Source organism: Chenopodium album, chromosome 26 (genome assembly GCF_948465745.1).
Source record: "Chenopodium album chromosome 26, dcCheAlbu1.1, whole genome shotgun sequence".
In the NCBI taxonomy this organism is placed as follows: domain Eukaryota; kingdom Viridiplantae; phylum Streptophyta; class Magnoliopsida; order Caryophyllales; family Amaranthaceae; genus Chenopodium; species Chenopodium album.
In genome coordinates, this window is record NC_137859.1 from 9,629,906 (window position 1) to 9,650,835 (window position 20,930).

General features: G+C 37.6%; 1 protein-coding gene and 1 pseudogene across 3 annotated transcripts; one reads left to right on the forward strand and one right to left on the reverse strand.

Moving 5' to 3' along the window:
* Positions 1-12,901: 12,901 nt before the first annotated feature.
* LOC145618255 (pentatricopeptide repeat-containing protein At2g01510, mitochondrial pseudogene) lies at positions 12,902-16,309 on the forward strand (annotated as a pseudogene). 2 transcript variants are annotated; one of them, XR_014107882.1, is made up of 3 exons: positions 12,902-14,984; positions 15,109-15,376; positions 15,473-16,309. The product of XR_014107882.1 is annotated as a pentatricopeptide repeat-containing protein At2g01510, mitochondrial pseudogene, transcript variant X1 (transcript). The 2 variants fall into 2 exon arrangements; XR_014107883.1 differs by having other exon boundaries at positions 15,117-15,376.
* Positions 16,310-16,740: 431 nt separating this feature from the next.
* Positions 16,741-18,656, reverse strand: LOC145618256 (uncharacterized). Its single transcript, XM_081673032.1, has one exon. The coding sequence runs from the start codon at positions 18,160-18,162 to the stop codon at positions 17,104-17,106; it is 1,059 nt and encodes a 352-aa protein (XP_081529158.1). The 5' UTR covers positions 18,163-18,656; the 3' UTR covers positions 16,741-17,103.
* Positions 18,657-20,930: the final 2,274 nt, after the last annotated feature.

The window sequence follows — 20,930 nt, forward strand, 5'->3', positions numbered from 1 at the left end:
TGCGGTTCAATAGCTTTGAAGCTATGTCTTTGATTCCCATTCCGGTATATGAAAGAAAAAGATAATGTGAACAGCTGAAAAGGAAGCAGCAAGAGAAGAGCAAGCCTGTTTATTTTTTCTTTGCAGGTATATAGTCCTGGTTGCGTGAAAGGGGGGACTTCTGTTGTGCTTGTGTCGTGGAGAATGATGTGTAATGGAAATGTTACCTTGGGATAATTAGTTTGATTAATGAGTTATGGGATACGAGGAGCAATCGAAAGGGGTAACGTCCTGCACAAGTACCGCTCTAATTAGTGTGGTTCCCTCTTTCATATGTTATGATTTCATATTTGATTGGTTCTAAAAATTTGAATTGTTGTACGATAAAAACATGTTAGCTCGTTTACATTTTGATCTTTGTTTTGTGCATAAGGTGTCTCAAGTTTCATGGAGATGTATCTAGGAGCTTATAAGTTTGTAAATGATCTAAACTTCTTTCAGCCTTCCAATTCCATTTATTATTTCTTCATTGTCTTCATTGTAACTACGACTTGACAAAGTAACAGCAGCTGCTCATATTATCAAATACTAAATACATAGATCAAGGGATCGTAAAGACAGAGGTTGCAAGGTTTTTCCACCGGATTCAGTGAGTGTTGATATGCAGTGAGTGTGATTTCCATTCGGTCTCGGTAAGTAAAGGCGGGGATCGTAAGCTCTCAACACCAGTTCATCAAGAAGTTGAAGACTCTCGTATGCATAAGTTTGTTTGTCAACACGGTTCGCATTCATCCCTTCGACTTTCTTCCTCAAATTTGCAGCAAGTTATGCAAGGCAAGGTTATTCAGTTCTATCATCCTAAGTCGATGTCGTTAATGTCCGTTCGGGTTCGTCCGAGTAAAATTTCTATCCAGACAGAGGTCCCCAAGATGTAACTTCTAGGGAAGCAGAGACCTCTATTTCTACTTCGGTTAAGTACCTTTGTGGATTGGAGCGACAGGCAGTGCCCTCTATACAGTTCCAGTCGGCTCCTATTTCCCAGTCCATGTGTGCTCCGGTTTTGCAGTCATATCCGGAGGAGGTGGTCACCTCTTTCACGATGGAAGTCTCCCACGATGTGAAGCCAAGTGTAGAAGAATCAACTGCCTTACCTTCACTAAATGTATCCTGTGACGAGGAGCGGCGGACGGTGCCCATTCCAAAGTCTCAGCCGGTTCCCATTTCGCAGCAGTCCTTAGATGCTCTAGTGGCGCACAACAGTTCGGAGAGCATGACTGCCACTCTTTCTAATGGTAATAGTTATATGGGAGGAGTGAGTTCACAGGAGATTGTGGGAAAAATTTGTGGGTTCAGTTTCCAGTTGGCCACTTTGCATTCCAGTGCCAGGTCTTTGGGTCATCCAATTCGTCGTCATAATGCTATATTTCATCCTCGGTTTAGGAAAAAAGGTTCTTCAGTGGTTTGCCCTAGTCCAATTGCAGGTTGCCAGGTGGTTCGTGTAGGTACAAAACGTGTTCGTGGGCCTAGCGTGGACTTCAAGTACTCCAACTTGGCTCGAATAAAGTTTGCTCGCAAGTGTCTCTTTGGTGCTTTTGTGTAGTTTAGTTGGTTGTCTTCGTTTTTGTTTGTATTTCGTTATTAGTACTCTTTGTCAAAAAAAAAAAAAAAAATACATAGATCAAAACATGGTTCTATCTTCTACAGTGCAGCACTAGTACATGTACGTACCGAAGCTATAGGCATTGCATATATATGTTCTAAATGATTACAAGTATATACGTAGTACATAATATTTATATTGGATTTTTTTTCTTTTTTCTTTTTTTTTTTGGAGGATCAGGATCTCTTAATTAAGGATGTCAGTGGGGCGGGTCAAGTAGGAGACCCGCCCAATCCCCGCCTCAGTGGAGCGGGGATGGGTCTCGGTTTGGCGGGGATGGGGATAAAAACAATACCCGCCATGGGTGATGAGGCGGGGATGGATTTTAAGTTGTACCCGTCCCATCCCCGCCCCGCCCTACTTCGTACCCACCCCATTCCACCTCATACCTACATCTATATATCTTTACAAGCAAAATTATATACTTTTATACTATTTTATAAAATAATTACTTGAAATAAAATATCAATAAAATATACAAAAATGTACTACACTTAAGTTGTACCCGCCCCATCCCCGCCCTTCCCCACTCCGTACCCGCCCTATCCTCATCTCATACCTACATCTATATATCTTTACAAGCAAAATTATATACTTTTATAGTATTTAAAAAAAAAAATTACGTGAAATAAAATATCAATTATAATACTTTGTACTACACTAATATTATAACAAAAATGTGTGTAATATTAAGAATGTTTTTTTATGATTATAATCAATATTAATTATGTACGTTGTGTATTTGAGAGACGAAAATTAGGTGAGTCTTGAGTGGGGATTAGGCGGGTCTTTGGTCGGGATTAGGTGGAGATTGACATCCAAGTGGGGGGTTGCGCGGCGATGGTTTTGGAGTTATACTCGCCGGGGCGGGGACGGGGATGAATATCGGACCCGCCGCGGGGATGGGGATGAAAATGTTAAGTGGGGATGGGGATGGGAAGGCCAAGATCCGCCCCATTGACATCCCTACCTAGGATGTATCCCATTGGTCTCGAGACTTTTCTCCACCAGGCCGCGCAATCTCCAAAATTCCTCAAAAAGCGTGGATAATTGCCTTCAGTTTTGAAATTTTTTAACCTTTTTTGGCCGAAAATAAAAATTGAAGAGATGTTTACCAGGGTTTCTAATATCCTACGGGAGTCCAATTGGGTTGGTGGAACCATCCAATTTGCCTTAAAACGGTCAATTTACCCTTTCGAAACTAGCACCGATTTCGTGAATTCAAGCCTACTACGGACATTTATGACAACATATAATGGTCATATATGGTTTCGAACGACATTATATAACCCTGAGATGTATCTCCTAGAGCCATGAGACTTTTTGCCACCTGGCCCCGTAACCTCCAAAATTCCTCAAAAAGCATGGATAATAGCCTTCAAATTTGAAATTTTTTGACCTTTTTTCGCACGGAAATAAAAATTGCCGAGATGTTTACCATGGTTCCTAATATCCTTCGGGAGTCCAATTGGGTTGGTGGAACCATCCAATTTGCCTTAAAACTGTCAATTTACCTTTTCACAACTTGCACCGATTTCGTTAAACTCAAGCCTACCACGAACATTTATGACAACATATAATGGTCATATATGGTTCATAATGGCATTATATGGCCCTGAGATGTATCCCCCTAGGGCCTCAAGAGTTTTCTCCACCAGGCCCCGTAACCTCTAAAATTCCACAAAAAGCGTGGATAATAGTCTTTACTTTTGGAATTTTTTGACCATTTTTCGCCCGAAAATAAAAATTGCCGAGATGTTTACCAGGGTTCCTACTACCCTCCGGGAGTCCAATTGGGTTAATGGAACCATCCAATTTTCCTTAAAACGGTCGATTTAACCTTTTGCAACTTGCACTGATTTTGTGAACTCAAGCCTACCACGGACATTTATGACAACATATAATGGTCATATATGGCTCCGAATGGCATTATATGAACCTGAGATGTATCCTCTAAGGTCTCGAGACTTTACGCCACCGGGCCCGTAACCTCCAAAATTCCTCAAAAAGCGTGAATTATAGCCTTCAATATTAGAATTTTTTGACCTTTTTTCGCCCGGAAATAATAATTGCCGAGATATTTACCATGGTCTCTAATACCCTCCGGGAGTCCAATTGGGTTGGTGGAACCATCCAATTTGTCTTAAAACGGTCAACTTACCCTTTCGCAACTTGCACCGATTTCGTAAACTCAAACCTACCACGGACATTTATGACAACATATAATGGTCATATATGGTTTAGAACAGCATTATATGACATTGAGATGTATCCACTAAGATCTCGAGGCTTTTTGCCACTAGGCCCTGTAACCTCCAAAATTCCTCAAAAAGCGCGGATAATAGCCTTCAGTTTTGGAATTTTTTGACCTTTTTTCGCTCAAAAATAAATATCATCGAGATGTTTACCAGGGTTCTTAATACCCTCCAGGAGTCCAATTGGGTTGCTGGAACCATTTAATTTGCCTTAAAACGATCAATTTACCCTTTCGAAACTTGCATCGATTTTGTGAACTCAAGCCAACCACGACCATTTATGACAACATATAATGGTCATATTTGGTTCAGAACGACATTATATGACCCTGAGATGTATTCCCTAAGGTCTCGAGACTTTTTGCCACCAGGCCCCGTAACCTCCAAAATTCCTCATAAAGCGTGGATAATAGCCTTCAGTTTTGGAATTTTTTTACCTTTTTTCGTTCAAAAATAAAAATTGCGGAGATGTTTACCAGGGTTGTTAATACCCTCCAGGAGTCCAATTGGGTTGGTGGAACAATCCAATTTGCATTAAAACAATCAATTTACCCTTTCATAACTTGCACCGATTTCGAGAACTCAAGCCTACCACGGACATTTTTGACAACATGTAATGGTCATATATGGTTTAGAATGGCATTATATGACCCTGAGATGTTTCCCCTAAAGTCTCGAGACTTTTTGCCACCGGGCCCCATAACCTCCAAAATTCCTGAAAAAACGTGGATAATATCCATCAATTTTGGAATTTTTTTGACCTTTTTTCGTCAGAAAATAAAAATTGCCGAGATGTTTTCCAGGGTTGCTAATACTCTCCGGGACTCCAATTGGGTTGGTGGAACCATCCAATTTGCCTTAAAACAAGCAATTTACTCTTTCGAAACTTGCACCGATTTCGTGAACTCAAACCAACCACGGACATTTATGACAACATATAATGGTCATATATGGTTCAGAACGGCATTAGATGATCCTGAGATGTATCCCCTAAGGTCTCGAGACTTTTTACCACCGGGCCCCGTAATCTCCAATATTCCTCAAAAAGCGTGGATAATAGCCATCAGTTTTGGAATTTTTTTACTGTACCTTTTTCCGTCCGAAAATTAAAATTGCTGAGATGTTTACCAGGGTTTCTAATACCCTCCGGGGGTCCAATTGGGTTGGTGGAACCATCCAATTTGCCTTAAACAATCAATTTACCCTTTCGCAACTTGCACCGATTTCGTGAACTTAAGCCTACCACGGACATGTATGACATCATATAATGGTCATATATGGTTCAGAATGGCATTATATGACTCCTAGATGTATCCCCTAAGGTCTCGACACTTTTTGCCACCGGGCCTCGTAACCTCTAAAATTCCTCAAAAAGCGTGGATAATAGCCATCAGTTTTGGAATTTTTTGACCTTTTTTCGTCCGAAAATAAAAATTGCCGAGATGTTTTCCAGGGTTGCTAATACCCTCCGGGAGTCCAAATGGGTTGGTGGAACCATCCAATTTGCCTTAAAACGGTCAATTTACCCTTTCAAAACTTGCACTGATTTCGTGAACTCAAGCCAACCACAGACATTTATGACAACATATATTGTTCATATATGGTTCCAAACGGCATTATTGATAGCATGCTATTTTGTATGATTATAGAGTAGTTTTTATCGTTGAATATGTGAGGAATTGATGCCTTAGTTCATTATTCACTTTATTTTTATGCAATTTTTGTGTATCTTATGCTTCACGGGTTGTTCGTGTTTTTTGTTGAGATTTTAGGTCCAAAGACGACCAATTGTAGCCTAGGATGTTGAACCAAGGTTAGAAGCAAGAAGATGATGGAAATAAGCCAAGAAAAAGGACCCAAGTCAAGAAGAAAGAGAGATGTGCAGTGGAGAGGCCTCTCCATAGAGTGGCGCGTTCTCTCAGCCTCTCCAGGTCAGTGGAGAGGCCTCTCCACCCCGCTGCTGTAGCTACTTCCTTCCTTGGCAGTTTTAAGGAATTTGGTGAGGAGAGGCCTCTCCAACATAGGTCGCGCCTCTCCACCTCGTTGTTGAACTTCCTGCCTCACTTGGCAGATTTGAAAGAAGAGATGAGGACAGACCTCTCTAACATAGGGGAGCGGCCTCTCCACCTTTTTGGAGAGCCCTCTCCACCTTGCTACGCAACATTCTGCCCCAATCTCCCCTGGTTTGGAGCGGCCTCTCCAAGACATGGAGCTGCCTCTCCAGTCCCTAGGAGCGGCCTCTCCAAACCTTGGAGAGGGCTCTCCCGATAGGTTCTGCGAGCTTTCTATTGCGGAGTTTGCTATGTAACTGGGGGTTATAAATAGCTTTTGGGGGCTCATTTGTATGGGGATTTCTTCCTTCTTAACTCCTCTAGACTTATTCTCTTAATTAGTTCATAGTTTTCCTCTCTCTTAGTTTAGATTTTCAAAACTCAATCATTTTGTAAGAATTATTGGAAGTTTGTTCTATCAATTTCAACAACAATTATTCTCAACGTTGGAGCATCAATTAGTAATCTCTTTCTCTCTCCTTTGTTATTTAATTTTCTGATTTTATCTTTGGTTAATCTTAGTTCTTGCGTAATCTTTGTTAATTGTTCTTGCATGTTCAATCATCCTTGTTTAATCTCTCTCCTAGTTTAATTGAATTCATGTACCCTAGATTTTATTGCTAAATTGATTTTCACCATGATTTGTGAGTAGAATTAGCTAGGGGTTGGGTGAAGACCCAACCAAGCCATGGGTTGATTGATGTTTGTGCTTGCATGTTCATTTTGGGTTGATGATTGATTGTTAAGGGATTAGTTAATTGCATGTGTAATTGGTTGGCCACTTATTGCTCATGTATTCACTTCTATGCTAGCATTGAGAGATGGAGTCTAGTTGTGAGCCTATTCTTATATGATTATGCTAAATTCCTCTTGATTATGGTTCCTTGTTTGAATGATGTAGTAGTCTTGGTTGCAACAATTAGGTGAGAAATCCCAATTGTTTGTGCCTTAATGCTTTCTTGGATCGATTGAAAGACAAACTCGAGTTAGTAGTCTACTTCCCATTGTTAAGACTTGGTTGACCTATCTTGTTAGTTGAGTTTGGTTTAGGATTGCTTAGTGTTGTGGCTTCGAAAGAAGGCAATGTTGAGTGCCCTCGCTATCACCCAATTTATGTTCATGCTTGCCTATTGATTTGATCCGTTGGTTCGGTTGGAGTCGATTCCCATTTCCCCCTAGTGTTTGTCTCCATAGTAGTTATCCAATCAAAACCCCTAATTTGTGACCGAACTAGATTGCAACCATTTTATACTCTTGGTGTCCTTACCCATTCCTTGTGGATACGATCCTCTACTTACCCTAGACTTGTCTTAGGTTGGTTTAGGTAGAAATATTGTTTGGTTTTAGGGTGATTGTCCAACGACCGATTATTCCCTCTACCAATTATATAACCCTGAGATGTATCTCCTAGGGTCACGAGACTTTTCGCCACCGGGCCTCGTAACCTCCAAAATTCCTCAAAAAGCGTGGATAATAGCCTTCAAATTTGGAATTTTTTGATCATTTTTCGCCCGGAAATAAAAATTGCCGAGATGTTTACCATGGTTCCTAATATCCTCCGGGAGTCCAATTGGGTTGGTGGAACCATCCAATTTGCCTTAAAACTGTCAATTTACCCTTTCACAACTTGCACCGATTTCGTTAACTCAAGCCTACCACGGACATTTAGGACAACATATAATGGTCATATATGGTTCCGAACGGCAACCCTGAGATGTATCCCCTAGGGTCTCAAGATTTTTTGCAACCAGGCCTCGTAACCTCCAAAATTCCTCAAAAAGCGTGGATAATAGTCTTTTGTTTTGGAATTTTTTGACCATTTTTTGCCCAAAAATAAAAATTCCCGAGATGTTTACCATGGTTCCTAATACCCTCCGGGAGTCCAAGCGGGTTGGTGGAACCATCCAATTTGCCTTAAAACGGTAAATTTACCCTTTCGAAAGCTGCACCGATTTCGTGAACTCAAGCCTACCACGGACATTTATGACAACATATAATGGTCATATATGTGTCTGAACGACATTATATTACCCTGAGATTAGGGATGTTAGTGGGGCGGGTCAAGTAGGAGACCCGCCCCGGCCATCCCCGCCTCATGGTCTCGGTTTGGCGGGTGGTGGGCGGGGATGGGGATAAAAACAATCCGCCATGGTGATGGGGCGGGGATGGATTTTAAGTTGTACCCGCCCCGCCTCACCCGCCCCACTTCTTACCCACCCCATCTCCACCTCATACCAACATCTATATATCTTTACAAGCAAAATTATATACTTTTATACTATTTTATAAAATAATTACGTGAAATAAAATATCAATTATAATACTTTGTACTACACTTATATTATAACAAAAATGTGTGTAATATTAAGAATGTTTTTTTTATTATTATAATCCGTATGAATAATGTAGGATTGTGTATTTGAGAGACGAAAATTAGGTAGGTCTTGGGTGGGGATTAGGCGGGTCTTTGGTGGGGATTAGGTGGGGATGGATATCTAAGTGGAGGATGGTTTTAGAGTTATACTCGCCGGGGCGGGAACGGGGATGAATATTGGACCCGCCGCGGGGATGGAGATGAAAATGTTAGGTGGGGATGGGGATGGGTAGGCCAAGATCCGCCCCGCCCCATTGACATCCCTACTCTTAATGCCAAGCCAATAGCAGCTATATAATGAAATTAACAAGAAAATCTGATAATATTTCAAACTAACTATTTCTAATTCAAATGAGTTGTAAATCCGAATTATAAGCTCCAATATATAAAAAAAAAAAAAAAAAGTAGACAGTCAAAATCACATCCCTAAATGCGTTCCTTGCTACCACACCTAGTCCAATTCAGCCATTCTCGATCACAATTAACCTTTGCCTTAGGACTGCTGTCTACATGTATCTTGTGATTTGTGAACACCGAAGAGTTGGAGTCATGTATCCCTGGAGGTCGATTGCTACGAGTCTGTGTGTACCTTGCGGGGCAAATTCGAATTTAGGGCATTGATCTATTGTCACGCCACGACAGTTTCCAAATAAGCCATTTGATTATTTTGATTGCTATTAGTCATATTTCCTACACTATTTCCAAGCTCAATGAAAATGGAGATTCAAAACCAACACAAAACCAACACATGTAAATTTTGGTAACTCCTATATCATGTTTACTTCAAAAGTTCAAAGGAATGCAAATACTGGTGTTTTCAAGCAACATTTTCTTGTGAACAAGTTGTTGGTTGTGACCCAAATTTTAGGCCCATTAATTTGATGGAGTATTTGTTCATCTAGTTACTTTACATGTAGCATGATTGGTAATGCTATTCATTTTGTTTAGATTTTTCTACTAGCTTGTATCATGAAAGCCACTAAAATGATTATAGAATTCTTAACATAGGAAGTAACTAGAAATATACTTCGTGAATATTCCAGAACACCATGAATACAAGAATGATGAAAAAGTTCTTAGAATCTTCTAGCCATTTCTTGATTTCTTCTATGCTCTATCTACAACTATTAATATAGGTCTTGGGCATTCAATTATATATACACACTCAAGAAGCTATACCATAAACATACGTCTTTCACCTCTTTATAATTTTATACTACTTCCTCTGCTCTTAAATAATTAATGCACTTTGTTTGTTATTTTTAATATTTATATAATAAATTTGACCAACTTTTATAGAAACAAATTTAAAAATTAAAATATATAATTTTATATTGGCTTGTGTGTCACGTCATTGTGGGAACAATCGAATAGAGGGAATAAATCATATTTATAAATAAAAAATAAATTTAAAAAAATCTAGATATAGATGTTTGCCACGTTTGGTGTTGTCAATTATTCAGAAATGAAGGGAATAATACAAATTACTTTGTTAAGAATTATTCAATCTACTCTTATAAGTTGTATACTGGTATATAAGTAGATTTGTTATCATTATTTATAAAAAAAACTCCAAAAGTTAAAGATTACAAAATAAAGCAAACAAAACTAAACGAAAGCGAGAGAGAATTAACGAGATTGATCGATAATCTATGGAATTTAAGTTTCCACTATGACGGTGTATAAAAATTTAGTTCAAGTGTTTTTCCATTGGTCGTAGCTTCAACACCGTCTTTCGCATGACGGATTTATGAACTGGGATTGAGGCGCATTTGTCGTAGTGATATATAGTATAAAGTCAAGCATAGAGTATTTTCTTCCAAAGAACGACAAGCTTGATATTATCGCTGCCTCATCTGCCAACGGAGTTGCAATCAAGGCTCGTCATGACATTAAATGCGCGTCATGCACCGCCATAGTATCGTAACTGTGCTTGATTCTCTATTTTTTAACAAGTGAATATGATAATATTTCAAACAAACTATTTTTAATTCAAATGAGTGATGCGGCAATTGACGTTTGGTCTGTAGGATGCATCCTTGCGGAGATACTAGGCCGCAAACCTCTCTTCCTCGGTAAAAATCCCGTCGAACAAATCAAACTTATCATCAACTTTTTTGGAACTCTTAGTGAATCTGATCTCGCCTTCATAAAAATTCCAAATGCTGTTAAATACATCGAGGGATCACCTTATTCATACGGGTAGTTTGATCTAATATTAATTAAATTCGATATCTGATTTTGCTCAATCTTTTTTTATTTAATTTTATTATTTTTTTAATTTTATTTTAATAAACCTATATATTTTAAGATTAGTAAACTTGGTTCCTCTGATATATGGCCTTTAATTTTCACTTAGCATCACTTTATTTTTTTTGTGAAATAAATGTTAGAGAGAATTTTACATCATATGTCTTAGACTCTTAGTGTAGGGAATATTTCAAGCATTATGACCCCAAACTTGAACCCCACTGTGATCATATACTTGAGTATGGTGGCGTTCCAAAGGGAAGAAAAAGACAATCCAAAAGGACCATCAACTCCATAAGGTCTTGAACCAAATAGGGTCCGGGGATGAGGGTACGAATCCAATCTACAAAAGAAAGGACCCGCCCTATAAAATAGGCCTCTACTTTATTCTGCTCGTATTCATGTGCGCTTTTCGAATAACATACAAACATCATATTAAACCTACCCTGTTTATCTACGTTGGTTGAATATTAATGCACAAATAATTCTATTATTGGCGATCACTTGAATTAAAATCACATTAGCCTAAACCAAATTAATAATTATCTTATTAAGCATGATTTCAAGTACAAATTCCCTTTAGCAATCATAAAAGGTGTGATCAAGCAATAACAATAAAATATATCAAGCAACATAATAATACATCAATAAATAATAATGATGATGATAATAACATGATAAGGCATAATAAAGCTTAAAATAATAGTAAGATCCTAGGCATGATACTAACAAGATTAATAACAACTCCTAGCATGTCACTAAGCAATAAAGATCAAAGCTTTAAACCTAACATGGTACTAACATGATATTATGATATTAGAAATAAGTAAAGGCACCCTAAACATGACACTAGAAAGCATAAAATTAACATCCTAACATGATACTAGGAATATAAAACAATAATAAGCATGCAATCTACATTGTGAAAGAAATAGAGAGTAAGTTAATCTACTTACTTTGAAGCCTCGTACCTCTTTCTAATAACAAAATACACAAGTTAGTAAACTTCAAGGAAAATAAATAAAGAATAACTAAAGAATTAAATTGAAATCAAATTAAATAAAGTTTTGACTAGATTTGGACCAAACCCTCAAAAATTATCAAACCTTGCACGTCTAGGGCGAAGACAACTTCGAACTTGACTAAGAGACTTTAAGTCTTGTGAATGCGGAATTGTGTTTAGTAAAAGGTTGGTTTAAAAAGAGAGAGAAAAGAATTAAGCTATATTGCTTTAAGAGAGAATAGAGAGAATAGAGAGAATTAAGTAAGAATTGATGATGATCGTTGATGATCTGAAAACAGAAGTTCGGGACCCTATTTATAATGAAAATAGTCCGGAAAAATACAGAATTTGATAAGGAATAAAACTACACGCTGTCGCCAGAAATCGACTCTGTCGCGAGGCGACAGGGTCTGTCGCATGGCGACAGACTTGTCGTTTGGCGACAACCTGTATTAGCGCGTTTTCTTCACGCGGAATTCGATCTTTAATCAACTTAATCTACGGAATCCGTACAGAAGATAAAATACGTATTCTTAAGATAATAATAATAATAAAATAATGTTTTTAAATAAAAGTCCATTTTAAAAATAAATAATTATTAAATCTAATAATATTAGAATTAAAAAGAACTTTCTAGAAACTTCTAGAAAATTATAATTAATCCTAATAATTTTAGGAATAATAATTAACATTGGGCCCTCCTCTAGATCATTGGGCCGTATGTAAATAACTAACCGGGCCCAGTTTAGTATTTTGGCTATAACTTCCTCAATATTCATCGGAATTGGTCTTATAATATATCGTTGGAAAGGTCTCTTCGAACCCCATCCAACTACACTATTATTGGACCTTAATTATGGACCAAACTAAACTGGTTTGGCTATTTTAAAACAAATAGAGTTATTTTCAAAACAGAGAGAAGAGAATTTTAATAAAACTAAACCGCAACACTTGACTTTCAACCACTTTTACCTCATTCGATTATGGTTCGACGTGAAAGGCATTCAATCACTGGGTTTGGTTTTGGGGAGACACAAATGGATGTCTACACTTAGCATATTCATCACTTTGAAATTCCAGCCAAAATTTTTATTACCTAACAAGTTTTTTCAACACGGGAAACAAACTATGTTTCTTTAAGTGACAAAGCTACTGTAACTAATTGAATTTTTTTAATGTTCATCTGCAAAACTATTCTTTGTCTTAAACCGCTACTGGTTTAACCCCGAAACGACTTTACCTGTAATTTTACAAATTTAACCTCTTGTGAAGGGCGGCCTCTTATTACCCCCAATTGAATGAAACTAGTCTTCAATCCAATGCATCAAAATGCTACTCCATGCCGCAATAAGCTTGCGGAAAATCTCTTACTGTTGTTCTTCATTACCCTGTTTTTTCAATGAAATTAACACCCATTTCTTCTTCATTTCACCCTTTTTACTTCTGAAAAATGCTCATTATCGCTCATTTGCATCACCAGTAGCTACTAATTATAGAAACAACAGCAAAAACTTTAATTACCCATCTTCAAAATCTAATTTTTCAATCAAACCCAGTTGTTCTTTGTCTCCTGCAAATTACGCCACCCTTCTTAAATCTTGTATTTCTCAAAGAGCGATTGAACCTGGTAAGCAGATTCATGCTCAAATTTGCCTATCTGGGTTAGCTTTAAATGTTGGTTTAGCTACAAAACTTGTTGATCTTTATTGTAATTGCAATGCTTTGGTTTATGCACACCAACTGTTTGATAAAATGCCTAAGAGTAATTTGTTTTTATGGAATGTTTTGATTCGTGGGTATGCGTGGGATGGACCTTATCAAGTTGCTATATCACTTTATTATCAGTTGCTTGATCATGGGCTTAATCCTGATAACTTTACTTTCCCTTTTGTGCTAAAGGCGTGCTCGGCGCTTTTGGCTGTTAAGGAGGGTAGGGAGATTCATGAGCATGTTATCAGAACTGGTTGGGATAATGATGTGTTTGTGGGTGCTGCACTTATTGATATGTATGCAAAATGTGGTTGTTTGGAGAGTGCTAGAGGTGTTTTTGATAAAATTGTAAGTAGGGATGTTGTTTTGTGGAACTCTATGCTTGCTGCTTATGCCCAAAATGGGCACCCGGAAGATGCACTTACTTTGTGCAGTGAGATGGCGTTTGCGAGTCAGAGGCCTACTGTTGCTACCTTGGTGACAGTTATATCGGCTTCAGCTGACATTGGTGCTCTTCCTCAGGGTAGGGAGATTCATGGGTTTAGTTGGCGGCAAGGGTTTGCGTTTCAAGACAAGGTTAAAACTGCTCTTGTAGATATGTATGCAAAATGTGGGTCGGTTAGAGTTGCAAGGAGTGTGTTTGAGAGGCTTCAGGAGAAAAGGGTTGTTGCTTGGAATGCTATGGTTTCTGGGTATGCTATGCATGGTTGTTACGATGATGCAATTGACTTATTTGAGGAAATGATCAGACAAGGCTATGTGCCTGATCATATTACTTTTGTGGGGGTCCTTTCTGCTTGTCGTCATGGTCGTTTACTGGATGAAGGTTGGAGATATTTTAACCAAATGATTGAAGAGTATCATATCAATCCTACGGTGCAACATTATACATGCATGGTTGATCTCCTTGGCCATACTGGCCGACTAAAGGAGGCTCGTGATCTCATTATGGAAATGAAGGTTACGCCGGATTCTGCTGTTTGGGGTTCATTGCTAAATGCGTGTAAGATCCATGGAAATGTAGAATTGGGAGAATTAGCATTGGAGAAGATCATTGAGCTCCAACCTAATGACTCGGGAAATTATGTGATTTTGTCTAATATATATGCACAAGCTGGACAATGGGATGGAGTTGCAAGGGTGAGAAGATTGATGATTGATAAAGGAGTTAAAAAGAACATAGCATGTAGTTGGATAGAATTGAAAAATGAAGTTCATGCTTTCCTCTCTGGAGACACTACACATCCCATGTGTGATGCTATATATGCAGAATTGGAGAGGGTGACAGGATTGGTAATGGAAGCTGGATATGCTCCAACTACTGGGACTGTATTCCATGATGTTGAAGATGATGAGAAGACCGGTATGGTTTGCAGTCACAGTGAAAGGCTAGCAATTGCTTTTGGACTTATCAGCACTCAACCTGGAACAAGGCTTCATATCACAAAGAACCTTCGAGCATGTGAGGATTGTCATATCTTTATTAAATTTGTCTCGAAAGTGACACAAAGGGAAATAATTATAAGAGATGTCAATCGTTATCATCACTTCAAGGATGGCGAATGTTCTTGTGGTGATCATTGGTAAACTAGATGGGAGTCCTTTTGAAATGCCAAATGGTGTCTATATGCAGTGAAAGCAATATCTGATATCTACTCCCTCAGTTTTCCAGAAACAGTCTGGAGTCAGTTCCTCTCTTAAGGTATCTTCATGTTCTCCATTTGATGGCTCCCATCACTTTACCATGAGTCTTGTGACTTTTATGTTGTTTTGTTCTGGCATATTTCCTGTTCATTGGTCATGTGGTTAACGCCTTGTTTGTTTAGAGATGCAGAATATGCAGTTCCTTAGTCTGGCATTCTTTTCCAATAAATCATCAGCTGAAACTTTAGCAGTGCATTTTTATGCTTTGGAAGAAATGTTGAATGGAGAATCAGGACTTGTGCATATGCCTGCTGGTGGAAGCAGCTTTTGTATAATGTCCGGAACCATCAAACATGCCAATCTCAAGACCATCAGAAGATCTGTTTCTATGTGATTTCTGAATTCAGTTTTAACACTATTCATGAAGATGGAAGGACTGAAGGAGCTAAGGTTATTATTTGATCAATTTACTTATTGGGGTTTAGTTTATATGTGGCAATGTTTTTGGATTTGCGTTGACCATATACTATAATAATGATGTGACAGGAAAATAATCCCCTGTTGACCTTGTTAGAAAGAAGCAACATTGGCATAGGTTGTGGCAGCAGCATCAGTATCAAGTGCTTCCTTTGTTTTCTGCTGTAGTGATGCGTATTCAGGCTTCAGATCCCATACTCTGTACGCAAGTCACCCAGAAACCAGGATTCTGTGTATGCTTTACATTCTGTTGGTTTGTCTTGAAGTCATTGAAGTGGTACAACCTAAAACCTCTAAAAAATTTTGGCCACCTCTCGAGTTCCATGCAGTTCTTGATTTCATTATCTATATGCAACTATAGTACCAGCAATATCAAAGCTAGTTTAAATACCACATTGTCTTGATACATCTATCATCTGGATGAGGTTGGTCTTCCTCATGCTCCTGCACCAACTTGTTTTTCTTCTCTTACCATCGACATTGTAGCGCTGATCTAATCTTCCCTCTTAGCTAAATCTTCAGAGGGCAGTTCAACCAAGTCATGAAATGAATTTTTAATCCCTGATTGAGCTGCAATGAGCCGGTCATTCTTAAGTAGGTTGCCGATATTTGCTACATCTACCAGTTGAATGTCTTGGCCTTCTGCTAGAACTGTTGCTAGTAAAACATAGGAATCTCTGAGATTGTTCGATGTAACTTTGGTGTCTAATTAATGACATTTTGTGGTATAATTATACTGCTTAATTAATAGCCTCCAAAATTTGATAGGACAACCTAATTGTACTTTTTGGTTTGAAACATCCTAGTTGTACTTTTACCTTGACTCAAAAGCTCATTGTATGCAGTAATTTGCAAGGGTGTGGTGATGTATGTTTAACAGAAGTAATTTGCAATGGTATGGCGGTAATTTGCAAGTGTATTGACAAAGATTATAGAATGGAGGAATTAGTCTGTAGAAAGAATTAACTTATGTCAAAGTTAACTTGCATATTTTGCAATGATAAATGAATAATTTTTCCAATATTGACTCTGCTAAACATCATAATGTTTGCAATGATAAATCAAGGCATGATTCCTCTTTTTACTTGTTGACATTTTAAATGTCCTACAGTATCAGACATCAGTCAACAATTTTTTTATTTTTTTATTTTTATTTTTATTTTTTTTTTTTTTGTGGCAGGAAATAATTAACAGTTAAAAAATTTTTCAAAAACTAATAAACTAATTTGGAAGTATTGACTTTTACAAGTCCTATAAAAACAGTTATTCACAATGTACTTTACATAAAAGCAGCAGAACATAACTTGGAACTTCTAAGTGTTTGAACATGCAAAGTAAAAGATTCTTTTGAAGAACATCATGTTTGTTATTCTGAGTTCTTCTCAACTTCATACAGTACAATTTAGTAAATCATAGTTTTGATATCACTATGAAGTACAGTACTTTGTATATTACAAGATTGACCCTAAATATTACATAACTACACCCAAAGTACCATTTCTACTTTCAGAGACTACCAAATATAATTGCAGATCATTCATCAACCTAAACTTTATTGCAAATTTGTAACACAAAATTAACAACAATAAAATTAAATTACTCCCTTTTGATTTGATACTAATAATCCCGTTACAAGTAGAATTCAAACTAGTAACGCAACAACTAACTTCGAACATAAAAAAAAAAATTGAAACTTTTGATCACAAATCTGGACTCATCATTTTCATCTTCTTATCAGAGGAAGTAGCAGCAGCAGAAGCATCAGTAAAAGCCTTGTTAATCAATTCAATAGTTTTATGTTGATAAACAAGAATCATCTCCCTCTTCTTACTCTCCATTTCAATCCTCATTCTTTGATTATTTCTCATGAAATCAAGTTTTTTCTTCTCAATTTTCACAAAATTCTCAGCAAATCCCCTCATTTGAGCACCCAATTCACCCATCAAATTCCTCCCATTTTCTCTCTCCTCAACCCCACCAACCTCCTCATCACCTCCATCTTCAAATCCAACCTCCTCTTCCTCTTCCTCTTCATCATCCCCTTCCCAATAACTCTTCCTCTTCTTCAAATCCCTCAAACTCCTCATACCCCCACTTCGATACCCGTTTCCGAAACCCCGCCCCATCGCGCCAACCCTATCCCTCCTCAGCTTCTCCATGCTCCCGAACCGAACACCCCCTCCTTCCTCATCCTCCTCGTCATCTTCACCGTCACTACCATGTCTGACATAATGATTACTATTACTAATAGTATTATCGGCGGGGGCGATGGCGGAGATGGGGAGAGGCCCCCGCTCGAGCTGATCCATGAGGCTAAAATAGATCCAAGGATGATTGTGGTAATTAAAATTAGGACCCATCTTCTGTTTTTCGGCACGGTACCGCTTTCGAAGCTTCTCGATCTTGTGGCGGCACTGAGTGCCGGACTTAGAGGGGTCGTCAAGGCCGCAACGAGCGGCGACAGTGATGGCGACTTCTTCCCATTGAGAGGCTTTTAGTTGGCCGCGTTTAAGGGAGTACCATTTTTCTTGGTAAGCTTTGATGAGGTTGAGGGTTTCTTCGTGGGACCATGGGATTGGTTGGGGTTTTTTGAGGGGTGAGTATGAGAGGGCTTGGATTATTGGTGGTTGTTGTGGTGGTGGTGGGGTTGGGGTTGAGGTGGTGGTGGGTGTGATTGTGGTGGTTGGAGGTGAGGGAGGTGGTGATTGTTGGGGTGGTGATTGGGGTGGGGGTGATTGGGGTTGAGGAGAGGAGGACATTGTGGGAGGAGAGAGAAAAGGGAGGAGAGAGAAAGAGGGAAAAGAAGGGGTGGTGGTGAATGGTGGTGTGGTGGTGGGTGAAGGTGGGGTTGATAGGAGGTTGGGTGAAAGGATTAGGGGGTTTGGTGAGATGGGTAGTTAATGGACCCGACCCATTTTGGAGGGGTGTTTTCTGAGGTGGGTTTGACCCATTTGATGGGGATTTGGGATTTAAAGGGTGATTTGAGTATCGGACATTTTTGTAATTAACAAGTATTTGGATTAGCTGATAGCGAGTTGTTCTGTTTTAATCAAAGTGTCGAGGTTGAGACTTAGGAACAGACCGCAACATCACTTGTGGGGAGGGTTTTTCTCCTGATTAGGATTAGGATCTAATTTAGATCAAATTCGTACTTAGTTGGATTCTAATATCTATATCATCTAGCATGCTTGTACCAATGGAACGAAGTAACACAAAGGCATATGCTCTGCTTGCTCACGCTATGAAGCAAAAATGGAAGTTTTTAGATGATTTTTAATAATAAACTAGTTAGTGACCCGGGCGATGCCCTGGTTTATAGATATGGTGATTATAGATATAGTGATATTTCAAACGTTTGGATTTTTTTAAATTATTACTCCGTACTACAAAAATTAAGAGAATCAATTCTTGTATATAACTACAAAATTTCATTCCATGATGTTGTGTTGCTAGATTTTTCTACCTAGAACTTGAAATATTTTCTTAAAATTTTAAATAGCATATATATTGAATAGCAAAGAGCAACAATTAAATCTCGTAAATTTAAAAAGAGTCCTGTCTATATGTCTCATTTTTTTCATCTTATGATGCATCTTTGTTATCGACTGGGAGTTGTTGTTCTTCATCTGCATCTTCTCCTTACATAAGCTCTTCAATTTCCCTGTACAAATTTATATTACGATATCAGTGCTTTTGGAGTTTTTTTGTTCATAATAAACAGACACCCAAATGGAAATATATTCATTACTCCATATTTTTAAAATTTGATTTGCGTAATATAAGAAGAGAAAATGAAGTGTCATGTGTCAATCATAAAATTTTGTTCCCGTAAAAATCTCAAGATTCTATCAATTATGAGGCACACAGAAAACTTAAACTTATGTTGAAATTTACTATCATTGTATTATAGGCAATTAGGCATACAAATTTAATCACATGATGTAAGATGACAATATAACAATGTAAGATGACAATATAACAACGATCAACTTGTATCTTCTAAAAAAAGTGTAGGAAGGCAACAACCAATACAGAAATTACCTTTCTTTATTCTGGTTTTCTGAATGTGATCAATGATGTTTAGGTATTTTCGACAATAGTTACGGCCACAAATCAATAAAATATGGATACTTTCATAGTAAAACACATTTGCTTGATCAGTCGACCGCAATAACTACAAACTAAAATCACTGAAATATGGAAACTATAACAACGATTTCACACCTTTGCTGCATAATTTGGCTAGTTTTATACTGAAAAGTTAAGTGTTAGTAGTTAGTACTAATGTAACGTATATTAATTCAGCCATCAATGCCACAAATTTAGCCCAATTTAACTGTTATAAGATGAGGCAATTCAATGGTTTTGACAATTTTTTTTTTTTTTGAAAGAATGGTTTTGACAATTCTAATTTCTCTTTTAATGATTTTAATACTTTATTGAGTCAAAAATAATATTACAGTCACAAACTTCATAACGATTACTTACTAAATTAATTTATAATCATCTCAATTTTTTCTATTAAATGGTTTGATTACACAATCAAGACAATTAAATGATTTTAATTATTACACAATAAAGACAATTAGAAACCCAATTTCACCTAGGATACTTCTCAAAATTATTGATCGGTTACCTTTTTTAGGGGTTGCAAGTAAATGCATCTTCTTAGCCCATTGTCATGTACCAGCAACTGAAACTCCTAGACTACGTCGGCAACCGACGACTGAACTTCCACCACGACGGACATGGCTGGCATTCTCGTCCTCTATTACCCCGACCACCAAGTCCAAACTCTGTGAATCTAATTATTGTTGGAGCGTTTTTTTTTTGGAAAAACCATGAAAATTCCATATACTCCTTTGTGTGAGTTTCTCATGTTTCGTGAGAAACAATGAATTCACACTTTTACAATGAGAACCTTTTTTTAGTTTACTCCGTATTTCATTTTTTTATTTTTTTTTTGGGGAATGTATATTTTTTTATTGGAAAGAAAGCAATCTTGTAGAGTTGTAGTAATAAATAAAAAAAAAAAAAAAATGTATATTATAAAAAAAAAAAAAAAAGCAATGTAACCGTCTAACCGGGTATATGAGTAATGGTTGTATTATTTTTTTTTATATTGACATTGTTACTTTAATATGGTTTGATGATGTGGCAATTTTGATGATGTGGCTAATTAAGGGAAAAAAGTGACACGTGGCGGATTGGAACATCTTGCCTTTGAGTTTTAATAATAATATTGATTGATATTGTCGCCTTGTTGGTGTGGGGATAGATATCTCTAAGTGCGAATTGATTGTTTTTACCATTGCTTTCGAGAGACAAATTAGATAACAGATTTTGTAGCTAAATAATTGCCAAAATTGTTATTTCATGTATTATGGGATTAGCTCTTAAAATGAATCGTTCTCCTAGCTTGCTCTCCGACCTGAATTTATATCAGATCAACATTCATTACGGGTCTAAGATAGTTTTTTGGAAAACTTTTTAACAAAAAAAAAAAAACAAAAAAACAAAATACAGC